This window comes from Puntigrus tetrazona, chromosome 21 (assembly GCF_018831695.1).
Source record: "Puntigrus tetrazona isolate hp1 chromosome 21, ASM1883169v1, whole genome shotgun sequence".
Classification (NCBI taxonomy): Eukaryota; Metazoa; Chordata; class Actinopteri; order Cypriniformes; family Cyprinidae; genus Puntigrus; species Puntigrus tetrazona.
In genome coordinates, this window is record NC_056719.1 from 12,267,068 (window position 1) to 12,280,574 (window position 13,507).

General features: G+C 35.0%; 1 protein-coding gene across 1 annotated transcript; it reads right to left on the reverse strand.

Annotated features, from left to right (window-relative positions):
* Positions 1-208: 208 nt before the first annotated feature.
* Positions 209-13,040, reverse strand: coro6 (coronin 6). The gene is made up of 11 exons (XM_043221733.1): positions 12,840-13,040; positions 10,706-10,905; positions 7,942-8,064; positions 5,980-6,109; positions 5,674-5,852; positions 5,472-5,591; positions 4,658-4,762; positions 4,436-4,581; positions 3,559-3,616; positions 3,216-3,443; positions 209-2,643 (listed from the first exon to the last, which is right to left on the reverse strand). The coding sequence occupies exons 2-11, from the start codon at positions 10,901-10,903 to the stop codon at positions 2,521-2,523; spliced, it is 1,410 nt and encodes a 469-aa protein (XP_043077668.1). The 5' UTR covers positions 10,904-10,905; positions 12,840-13,040; the 3' UTR covers positions 209-2,520.
* Between the last annotated feature and the right edge of the window lie 467 nt (positions 13,041-13,507).

Genomic DNA, 13,507 nt, shown 5'->3' on the forward strand with positions numbered 1-13,507 from the left:
TCATTCATATATTTTAAAAACATGAAATATTTAATTATAATATGGATATAACATACATGTGTGTATGTGTATGTATATATATATATATATATATATATATATATATATATACACACACACACACACACACACACACACACACACACACATGCTGTATGTGTCTCTCTTTTTATATACATAATGTATAAACTCAGTACAGACACACATATAAATAAAAACTTTTATTATGGATGCGATTAATCATTGGCCTGCACTATACCTTATATAAAGACTGTACCAGGAGCCACCTGCCTTAAGGAAATGTTCACCCAAAGATGAAAATTCTGTCTTCATTTATCTACATACATTTTAATCTCATCTAGAATGTTCACGCTGTTTTCTTTTTGAAATGTTTCTCACACTTTTATTGCACAAAGGTGAGAAAAAGTAAAAGTATAGGTAACACTTTATTTTAAGGTGTGCTTGTTACACATGTTACACACTATTTTAATTAAAACTATTATAATAACAAACAATTATGCATAATTACATGCATAACCCTAACCATATTGTAAATACACAGATAATGTAATTAATGTTATAATTGCACTGTAACAAGAACACAAAATAAAGTGTAAACAAAATACTAATACGTATTTACACTATACGTCACGTCTACGCATAGTTATTTATGAAGAACAGACCAAAAGTAGATATAGATCTTAAACAGAATATGTGCTTGTTTTGTTTTAAAGATGTTTAGATATACGAAATCTGTTGCGCACGAACCTCAACTTATCATCTTTAGTTGCTGATGGCATGATGCATCTTGTGATGCCATGTTTGTTCCCCAAAAAAGTTCTTGGAAGCCTTCAGAACATTTGGTATATAGAGCATGAGTCACACGGACCACTTTTGTTACTTTTTGGAGTCACATTCATTGTATGGAAAAGAGCAGCTTGGACATTTAGCAACCACTTTTATATTTTATTAAAAAAAAGAATAGTTTGGAACAATATGAGGGTTAGTATAACAAGAATACTTCATTTTGGGGTGAACTACTACAATAAAATGGCAAGAACTGATGGACAGAAATCTCAATCTGGATATACACTACACGATTTTAGGCCCTATTTTTCTGGAGATCACCAACAAGATGATTTTTCTGTAGGTCAGCCAAAAAATCTAAGCAAGTCGAAGCTTGTTTATGTGAGTGTTATCGAATGTGAGGTCATAGAGGAAAAACGCAATCTGAAAAAAGCACTGATGCCTGAGAAGTAATTAGCCAGCTAAATATCTGGGCCTGTCTGAGACTGTAAAAATCTTTCGGTGCGAAATGTGTTTTGACTGGAAATGACATTAGAATGACCTACAGCTAATGAGAGGAAAACATGATGCGCAAGGGAAATATTGAGAAGTCATCATCTCAACCAATCTCTTCTACGTATTAAGTCTTTTTTTGTTGTTTCTGGTTTTTTTTTAGATAGCTTTTTGTGGATCACCATTTTGATTTCGAAGGAATTCAAATGGTTTTTGTAAACAAAAAATGGGGACTCCTAGTGAAATAGTGAAAGGGTCACTCTACACCAAAATGAAAATATCGTCATCCATGGCTTACCCCCATGTCGTTCTAAACCTGTAAAAGCATTGTTTGTTATTGTATAAAGGCGTACAAATATTATTCTCATCGCTTTGTATCATTCAGATCTACTTGAACTACTGACGGCAGATGGAGTATCCTGACAATGTTTTTCATGCATTTCTCTACCTTGACGGTCACAACCCTTTCGGTTTGCATTTAAGATATCTTAAATTGTATTTCCGGTTTGGAATGACATGGGGGTAAGTGATTAATAACTAAATTGTCGCTGATCTGTTATGTTATGTGCAAAGCGCAGCAAAAATCGTGTAGTGTATTAGCATTACTAAGCTCGCTACTTTCCTGAAATATCATACTCATGCCATAAATGTTGCTTGTCCAGAGCCGACTAAATAAGAGCTACATATGCTACCATCTGATCCCATGTCCTGGTCTTTACAATGAGGTATGTTCACACAGAGACTACCAAAGACACTGTGACTGTTAACCACTACAGAAAGCTGGAGCTACATTTCATTTTTTGTCAGCACTGAAGGGTAAAAAAGCAGTAAGTACATCAAAGGACCTGTAAATCCTAAAATGAAGGTGGTTTTGCCTAGCTGACGTAAATTCATCCTGCTGTGATTCCTTAAGCATTTAAGGAAAATGGCTAATATTGTGTACTACTACACAATATTAACAATTTTTTCTACAAAGCATCAGGACGAGCATTATAAGTGCCTTTGCCAAATTAAATATCCTAGTGATTTGAAATGTAACTACCGGATAGATGTATTTATTCACGTTTAGAAAAAGCAAGTGAAGTCAAGAAGTCACAGTGAGTTACGTTGTTGATAAAATTCTGGGGTGAGTTGAGGTGGCTTGGCCAATCTGTGCTCATACTTTAGTTGTGAGGGGTTAGCAGTGAATCGCGCAGTGTGTACAGGACGAGTTAACTTTATTCAGACTGTGCCATTAGTGTATTTAGAGAGCTTATTCTCTAAGTCACAGATTCGTTTCTCCTGAGAAAGAACTGTGGCCTTCAGATTTTGGATCTCCTCAACAAGCTTCTCCAACAACTGAGGCTAGAGTTTGAAAGAGATTGAGAGAAAGCAAAAGAGGAGATGGCAGTTGGAAAGAGAAAATAGAAGAGAGAAGCATAGTGACAGTAGAAGGGGGATGGATAGGAGTAAAAAAGAGAGGGAAAAAAGAAAAAGAGCAAGTCAAGGACAGGTTTATTTTAGAAAAAGGAAAGAAATTTTTAGCTTCTAGGGATGGGAATAAGAAGAAATTGGATGAGTTTGATTCAAATTACACTTACATTTCTACAATTAAGTTCTTCAAAAATAATTTGAAGTAATATTAAGTATTTTGTTTCAGTTAAAATAACCAGTTCATTTACGTCATTAATTTGTTATTCCAGCTGATACACTGTATGTTTTTTGTTTGCATGGACAATGTATTGAAAACCTTTGATGTCATTTACTTGTACTTTTTCTTTTTTCTATTTTATCAGACATCAAGCTACAGCTAAAACATAAAATTTAAATGAACACAATGAAATTAATTTGCTTCTTGAGAAATGGAGGTAATGAAGGAACAAAGCTATGAAAGGGACATTTTGCACTACCAAGGATAAACAAGATATTCTACTTACAGGCAAACTACTTCCATCCACGGCAGACATGCTTCTACGTGTTGTAGGTCTGGTGTCTAAAACATTCTTCTTGGACACCTTTAGCTCCCTACTCTTTGGAGGAACATAGCCATCCCTCATGGACACTAAAATGGGGTCTGCGTCTCGTCCATCAATCCATTCTTCAGGTTCCAGAGCCGGCTCTGGGCCTGCTGTGTCTGGGTACAGATCATCCTGGAACAGGTCCGACTGACATCATAACAACAGAAAGAGAATGATGTTATTGGATGAACAGATTTTACATACTTCTGCATCATCATCAACTTGGTTTTGTGTTTATAGTGCTTCAGGATTGAGTGCTTACCTTTCTGGGTACTGTCATCATAATAGGCTCACACTTTCTTTCATGGAGTTTATATAATCTATGAGAGATAATAAAGGTTTAATTTTTCCAATGCAATCTTTCCACGGCTGGTTTTATTTCATTAAAATACAATAAAATAGCAAAACTCTAAAATAATATTACAATTTCAAATATCTATTTTAATATAATTTTAGTGCTGGGCAACATTTGAACATGATGATTAATCACATTCAAAATAAAGGTTTTTGTGTACATAAAATATGTTTACATGCATGCCTCTATTTAAGAAAAACAAGTTATGTTTAGTAAATATATTTGTATATAATACAAATTAATATAAATATTTACACATAAATAAATATTTTAACAATATATAATGTATGTGTGTGTCTACTCTATATGTACATAATCAATATACACAGTACAAACAAATATATGAAAAAAAACTTTAATTTGGATGGGATTAAACAATGCCCTGCACTAGTTTTAATATAATTTAATTATGTTATTGTAATTTAAATCTTACAAATTGTCAAATAAATCAAATTTATCCCTGTGATGGCAAAGCAGATTTTTCATTACTCCAGTATTGTGTGAAATGCTTGCTCAAAAAAATCTTATTATCTATATTAAAAACATTTGTGCTGCTTAATATTTTTGTGGAAATGAAAATTCAGAATTATTTGATGAATACAAAGCTTGAAAGAACAGTATTTGAAATTTCATTAATTTAAAGGGTTGAATAAAAGTTTAAATTGCTGACCACGAATGTTTGAATGGTAGTGTAGATTTGTGGTATTTCTTTACTCAACATTTTGAAGTTTTGAACATAACTAACACATATCCAAATCAACCAGTATAACCATGCAAAACGGACCTGGCAATCTCACACTTGCTGACGTCCACTCCTCTCTTGGGCATGAAGCCCATTCCTCTCTGTGGCTCCTTGCTGCTGAATGTGCTGATGTAATGCACATAGGGAGGCTCCTCTGTGATCTCAAAATACCGAATACTGCTGTCACCCTGTGCAGACACAGAAACAGCTTTACAGTGCCAGCCTGAGTATGATAACAAATGAAGATGAAACATGGAGTCATACCTTGCCACTGAGATACACTATGTTAGTGTCTGGATCATAAAAAGGCAATAAAACTCCATTACTTGTGTCCAACTCCAGTAATGCTATGGGCTCTTCAAAATTAGTCTAACAAATGACAGAAATTAACACCATTAGTGAATTGAAAGAAAACCAATCAAAAGAAATAAAACTGATCAAAATGTTGAAAAAAAAGAATAGAATAAAATCAACCAAATTAATAAATAATGTCACCATTTAATCAAACTCATATTGTTCCAAACCCATAAAACTTTGGATAACCAAGGCACAAATAAAGGTATGTCATTGAAAGTTGAGATGCTTCTTACTGTCTAGTGAAAGTCCAAAAAGGTCATAAAGGCATCATAAAATAATCAAATATGATCACTTCATGTCATCAACAGATATCATTTAGACGTTTATTTATATCTAAACAATAATCGACACACATGCATGGAGCACATCACATATGGTAAACGTGGAAGCTCAAACATGTATGCATTATACAGGAGAACCAATGAGGTTTGTTTTAGAGTGTAACAAGCTTCAATGTTTACCACGTGATGCACTCCATGTGCGTGTGATTATATGTGAACAATAACATATTCATAAGACTTGGATTAAACCACAGATTAATTTTACGATGACTTCATAATGTTCTAAATTTTAGTTACCCAGACCTTTAATTGAGGGACAAGAAGTTCTCAGGTTTCACTAAAAATATTTCAATCTGTGTGAAAGATTAACCAAAGCAAAATGGGTATAGAACAACATGAAGGAAAGTAAAGAAACTATCCTTTTCATTTTGCTCCATTACCGGATCCCACAGGCCAAGCTCTCTCTGGCTCATCCTGGTGAAACCTGTGGTGAAAATGTTGCCCTCTTTTGTAAAAATGGCTCTCATTGGCCGGATACCCTCATGTGGGGACAGTCTTTCCTACAGAAGATAAAATGTCCATAATGTCCATGTTTACAAAGAGGTGTGAGGTTTTTCTTCTATTCTCTGTTACAATACTTACCGCCACCACCTCGTTTTTCCGGGGATCGCACACTCGGAGGCGCCGGTCCTTGCAGGTGGTGCAGAACAGGCTACCGTTGTAGTTCCAGCTGACATTATAGATGAGATCAGGATGATCATCCATTGTGATCAAGGGTTCTCCAGTGCCCACATTCCAGATGATGATCAGATTATCACTGCCTGATACAAAAGCAAACTGAACGTAAAAACTTTCCACTGCTTCTAATTTATTTCCAATGAAATGAAGCGATCTTATTTTTATATGTCTTTATTGTAAGAAGTTGGTGTGTACTGTACTGATCTTGACCTGCAGTGAGAAGTATGTTGCGGGCAGTGGGGTGCCATTTAATGATGCCCACGCGTTTAGAGTGAGCCTCCAGCACCACAATGGGCTCACTGATGGGACGAGAGGGAGTGTGGTCAGGGATCTGCCATACCTGAATAAACAATTCTATTAGAGCAATGGTTTGCAAAAGAGATGATTAAAATATGTTTAATCATCCTGCACGCTGGAAGACCTTTTTAAATGAACAAATTATTTTAAAAACACATAAAAACAAATATTATAAAGCCATAAATAAATGTTCATCTGCTTTAAAAATGCTAGCATGTAGAAAAATCCTACAAACTACTCAAACTTAAGTCCTGAAGGTTGATGTTGCTAATAAAAATGTGCTATGATACTAGTTGTGTTTATTGCTAATTCTTTTTGTTAATATTTTTCTCTAGTAACTTAAGTATACAACACATTCTCATTCTCATTATATAATGAAAAATTATTATAATTTAGTTGTAATTAAAATGATAAATGTTATAATTTTAAGCGATTAAATCCTTATTTTACTCTCTTCTTCGCATCATATGGCTTCAGAAGACTTGAAATGCAACACAACTTGTCTGTAATGCTTTTCTTACTGCTTGTTTATGGTCAGTTTTTGCAATAAATACCTGTGACTGCACTTATATTTTCCTATTACGTGTTTTATATTGTTCAGAAGGGGGTAGGTATAGGGTAGGGGTGCGGTTAGGTGCTCCAATGAAAGTATAAATTTCTATAAAATGATTTCTATTTGTTACAATGCATGCATAGCATTAAATTAACACAAACAACCAAAAACAGCGGAGGACCTGCACATCACAAAATGCAACAAGCGGCGCCAAGAGTTTGAAGTATGAAAGTGTTGGAATAATCTATACGCCTATATTGAAAAAATTTGAGTAAAGGCAATCTTCGGCATACTTATATATTGGTTTGCAGTACATTGCAGGAACGTTCGATTGATAAGCAGTGAGCACAGCAGCAATGCCAGAACAGATGACAGCTGCAGTTAACCTCCTCTAACAGCAGTGTACACAGGCATGCCATTCACGCTTGTAATGTAATGTAATGAAATCCATCATATATTATGATATCTCTTTATCGCCTTGCTACACTTTGGGGAAATGCATCCCATATTTGTTTTCAATAGGCTGTGTAATACTCGCATTTAAAATGTTTGAATGTCTCTGCAGTAAGATACAAAACATCAAACCATGACTGCAAGCAAGACCTTGGTTACTTTTCTCAGAAGCAACTTCACTTTTCTGAACCGCTTCTGATCAGGTTCACACAGGTGTTCTAAAAGAGACAGTTTTGTCTTGATTTTAAACAGTCACTCACAAAAAAGTTTTTGCTCATAAATTTCACAAATAATAATTACAAAAAATGAAAAACAACTAAAAGAAAGAGTGAACTGGGATTTTCTTTTTACAGTTGGTATTGAAATATTGGTATTTTCCTTTATAATTGTAGCTTTTGTGTTATCTTTAAAATAATTGCGCATTATGTAATGTAATGATATTTGTACACTTTTAAGTGTGGCTTAGGCGTCCAAATACTTCACGAGTTCACTGTATACACAAATGTCTTTGCATGAGGACATGCACATGTTCCAGTGTGTGCTGAAAATGAAATGACTCATCCCTATAGACAACTTAGACCCATCTTTCCTTGTCTGTCATTATCACTGGCTTATTTGTGAACAGGTTTCAGGCCAAGAGTCTCTTTCTAACATGTGTTTATAAATACCAGATCCTGTCCTATGCCCGATCCGTTAACTCCAGTCCTCACCCTTCATATTAACACTACTGTCTGTCACCGTGATCTTTCCCTCCAGTGTGAGTAGGTATATCGTTTGTAAAAATGCAACTGAAACATGTTCACGACTACAAGGCTGCTGGTGGTTGGCAGGCAACTGAGACGTTTATGAATGTCTGTCATGATGATTACCATGGCAGTGGTGTCTTCGGAGCAGCTGGCCAGTATATTGTCATTGTGAGGACACCAGTCAATGTCCAGAACAGGCCCCGAGTGTCCAATCACTAGAGGGTAGTTTTTGTCCACTCGACCCACCTATGGCATATTAAAACAAGAATAATGTTACGTTTTGAGACACACATAAAGTCAGTATATAAAACAACCATCAAACGTTTGGCCTCTGAGACCTTTTCATATTAATATTAAAATGTAAAAAACAAGACTGCTTTCTATTTGAATATAATTTAGACTGTAATTCATTCCTGTAATGAGAAAGCAGAATTCAGTAGTTATTATATTGTCTTCAGTGTCCTTCAGAAATCTTAAAAAAAATGCTAATTTGATATTGAAGAACAATGTCTCCTTATTTTAGCTGCTTAATATATATTCTGTCATTGCATAATTCCCCTGTTTTTAGAAAAAAATAGAACATTTTTGACACCTAGGAAGTAACATATTTAGCCCCGTTCTACAGATTGGTTCATTACTTTTTTTTTTAATTTTACAGAAATCAATGCTGCGCTCAACAAGCTTGAGTATTCAATCATGAAATAAATAATCTTAGATAATAAATCTTATCTATAAATATTTACATAATGTTATGTTATTGTTATTTATATATAGATATATCCCAAGTTTATGTCGATGTTGCAAAATGAATAGAAAACAAAGCAGCTTGTTTAATACTTATTTTGACCTCAACATTTTCTGAAGGTTAAGCTTTTTTCTGATACAAAAAAAATATTTGCCTTTTTGTTTGTTTTGCAACTTCAAGCAATTTTGTAAAGTCCCTGGCATGTATTTCTAAACTGCTGTTTTAAAGCATAATTATTCTTTAGGGATTCTGATGTAAGATTTAATGTTATTTTGTTATTCATGTGGAGCACGTGTTAGTTCTGTGTTTGGCTGCTCCTCCTCCAGTCACTCCCCTCCTCATTCTCCTGGTGCGTATTTATAACCCTGTGATGAGGCGTTGAAAAGGGAGTTTTTCTTTTGGCCTGCTGAGACTGAGCGCAGGGGAGATGGCTAGCTGGATATTTATAGGGTATCTTTCCAGGCCTGCTGATATATTCTCGTGACTCGGCAGAGGCTACACTAAAAGGGCATTAACTGATGATGGACCCTTTGAGAATCAAGACAAACTAAAGATTCATTGTTGTAATATACTGCTGTGGATCAATACATTACGCTTTGTGACTGATTCCACAAAGGTCACACATGCATTAGCAACAACTACAAGTAATTTAAGATGCTTTTAATGCCAAACTCAGCATTTCTACAATAGTTTCCATTGTGGAAGACCTGTTTAAGTGTATAAACTACATCAAAATCTGATTTTAATGAGAACTTTAGGTTATACCTTTGATGGTGTCCTTGTTACAGTGTCATTTTACATTTAAGTACAGAGTAATACTAATGCTGTATGGTTATGGCTAGGATTGGGATTACATAGGTTGCTTGCGAATAATTATGCATAATTTATTGCTGTTATAATCGTAAGTACACGTAATGTGCAAAAAGGACACCTTAAAACAAAGCATTAACAATGCTTATACAATAGTCCTAAACGTAGCTATTTAAACAATTAAACTACATTTAAAATCCAAAATAAAATGACAAAAATATTAAACCAAGGGGCATTTATTTTATAAAAAGATGGTACATTCACTTTTCAAGCAAAAAATTACACAAAATAAGTAGCTTGCTTTTAATAATTCAGTCGAAACTGGGTTGTCAAATGTCTGTTTGTACGATAAACTACACTTAAAAGCCCCACTAAAATAACCTTAAGCCTAAATGAGAGAAATTTGACAAAAAAGTGTGACACTTCTTTGAAATGCTGTTATATAATGACAGCATTTCAAATACTACTGTATTTTTTTTTTATGAATTTGATCATCTTACTGACCCCAAACTTTAAACTTTATAAATTTTGTAAATACTTTTTACTCCATCCCATATTTGACATTCACGAAAGAATAGTTTTATATGGCCCCTTTCTAAGGCCCAGCTCATGTTATTTAAACATTTTAAAGAAATGTAATTTTGTGTTCATCAAATTCAACTCTTCGACCCTGTTACCATTTATTAAATGAGAAATATATATTACATTTAGTCTAGACTATATATTTGTAAATTCACAGTAGAAACATCATGGTTGTGCTTAAATTTGTCAATTTCAGTTTAATAATGAATCTGTTATATTTCCACTAGTTGGAAATGTCTAGTACACATGGGAAGTGCATTCCCATTCTGAAGAAACAGTAGTTTTAATAGTACAAACCGGCAAATGACAAAAGTAAATAAGAAGATATAAACACATATGATGAAATACTAATGTATGATGTGTAATGTCAGTATTTGCGATGAAAATTATATAATGGACAAAAGATCATCATACTAGCATATCTATTTGCCAATACTGCAAATGCGAGATGCAGATAAGAAGATATGGCAAAGCAACTCAAAAACGCTTACTTATCATCTCTAAACTCAGCTTCGGTATGTCACAGAAGAAGGTTCAGACAACATATGCAAGTTGTGTACCCTGTTTCCATGGGGTTCAAAACTTTGCCTCTATGAGGGTGAAATGGAAGCCCTGTGGGGGATGGGCACCCTTAACATGAGCCACGGCTGAGGCTCTTGAACAAACATACCCATAAATATAGCCCCATGAAGATGAAAGAATAGACAAAGGCTGTACATGTTTTTGTAGTTTTCTCCTCAAGCCACTTACCTTTGAGAGCGGCAGAACCAGAAAGGACCCGCCTCCACTGGACTCCACTATAACCGCCAGAAACTTTGGGTTAACTGCACAGAAGGAACTGTCCCATGTCACTTTGGAAACCCGGATATCATCATAACTTTGATCCGCTTTCACCGCTTGCCCAAAAACATGCCGGAATTTACTCTGGCGCACAATGCTGCGACTCATGGCTGTAAAAAACAGAGACAGAGATCATATTATTTGGTGTACACCCTGTGGAAAAGATGCTTAGTAATTCCTGTCAGATGTATATCAAATTAAATGTATCAATACACCTAATAGTCTCAATTTAATTAGAATTAACTATCATTTATTAAAAAACATATTTGTTACTTACATTGACCGGAAAATATTGCTTTACTTTATTAATGTCAGTTGCAGGGCTATATTATTTTCCGATATTTAGTACTCCTTAAATAATGGCCTATTTAACGTTTTAAACATACATCTTCATACTAAAATACATTCATTCACATTTATTGCACATAATAATGGTTTTCCTAATTTGAAAATAAAGATGAGGAAATATTTTGGCAAAAGGTAAGACTATGATAAACATATTAACGTACATGACGTACTCGTAAAATGGATTATGTTTCCTTTTAAAATCCTTTTTATTTTCTCACTTGTCATATGAGATTTTATTATTTGTGGAAGCAACAGATGATTGACATAAACAAGCAGACACACAATCTGCATCATCAACACAAAAGCACCCTAAATAGCTCCTACTGAACAATGGAGAACACAAGCCACAGCTGGGGAAAAGCTAACAAACATTTGCCAGATCGGGAGAGTTGTAACTTTGGACTGAATGTTAACGCTGCCAGTTTAATTACAATTAAAAATGAGCCACAGGATTGAAATCACTAGCACACATGAGCACCACCTTCCAGAGGTGACAGCTGAAGTCAATATAAAAGAAAGGAAAAAACCCCAATGCCAAAATAAGAAAGTAAATGTTAATTTATTATATGATTTGCAATTGCGTTAATTAATCACCCACATGGCATGGGAAACTATTAGATGCGAATTTTCAAAGACAAATCCTGTATAAACACACACTAACAGAACATTGCTATGCAACAAGAACAATGATGACAACAATATTGGTGCTGTGCAGTGATACTGCGAACAGGTGTTTCAAGTCAGATCTGTCACTAATCACAAATATACGGACCAGAAATATCATAAACATACATTTTAATTCATGTTATTAAGAACTGGTATCATTTAGCCAGTTTTTGTTTTTACATGGATTGCTTGTTTTTAGAGCTTGTAGTGTATATTTCAGTTTTCAAATTGTTTCCATTTTGGCTGTTTTAAATTCAAATGTTTCCAATTTGTTTATCTCTTTGAGGCGGTGATAGGGGAAGTATTAATTATGTTAAACAACCATGTTTGATCAATGCGCTCCTCTGCACTGAGATAAGTTGTAACAACAATGTTCTCTGTATACTTGACTCTAATTTAAACTCACAAGCTGTAGAAATGAAATAAATTTACAGCAGATGAAAATGTTAATATATAATCTGATTCCCCACTGCGCACACCTGTGAAATCACAATTATCTGTTATTATTCATTTAAAACTGACAAAAACAAAAACAAAAAAAAAAAACGTGATTGACACTGATACTACACCACATGGTCAGAACTGTTAAATCCCCTTCAGAATGCAGTATCTTTAACCCACACAACAGTTTGTTCCATGTGAGAAGGCCCCCCTTACTGTCTTCAGACACGGTCACTTTCCTAATATAGTAATACCAAACTGTCCATGTGTCTCCCCCTCTGTCCCCTCCAGACATGATCCTTCCATATTTACAAACGGACAGAATGAAAGTATACAATTGCCAACGTTATACGGCGTGTGTTATTCTTCTCGATAAGCTCCGCGCACACCTGGCCTTGAATTATAGATATTCTTACAGCACCTCAATGAAGGAGCTGAACGTGCTGCACCGATACGTTATGATGATGTCAGAGCCTGTTCGTCACATTACCACAACAGAACTTTACAAAACTCTACAAAGCGCGTGCCGTCACAATGCAGCATTCTATCATAAAGAACTGCGTAACTATCTGTCCCATGAATCACTTACCGCTGTCTTTGGGGAATATACGTCTTTAAATCTGCTCTTCCCCTTTCTCAGGACGGTTTAAGGCTCCTCTCGACGCCGCGCTTTTTAGAAGTGTCTCGTTTATTCCAGGTCACAAACTTGGTGCAGACTCGCAGAACTAGCGCGAGTTCCTCCTCACTAGTCGTTCCTGAACATCGAGCGAGAAGAGAGAGAGAGCAAACGGTGGACCGGGGGTGCTGGAGAAGCGCACAGACAGGGGTGTATATGTATGGCAAGCTACCTTAACAATTGCCCCTTAAAAATGAGCACTACCTAAAATATTTACCCCCGGTTTCACAGACAAGGTTTAGGCCTTGTCCTAGACACAAGCCGTTTCAGCTGAAAGAAACTTATTTTAAATCTTAAAGCATATCATTGCGTTTGTTTTGTCTTAAGATGCACATCAATAATGTTTTTTTTTTCTAAGGCATGCTTATTAAAACATTACTTGTGTCTTAATTGAACTATGGCATTATCTAGTCCTGTCTGACTAGTAAGTAGTCTTTAGCTGGAATACTACTTATTTGATTAGATGAAATACTATCAATTCCAATAGTAACTAGCATCAATTCTACTTGTTACTATTAAAGGGGCTATATTCAACTTCAATTTCATTCAAGACATTTAAAAAATTTACAGATGTTTACAGA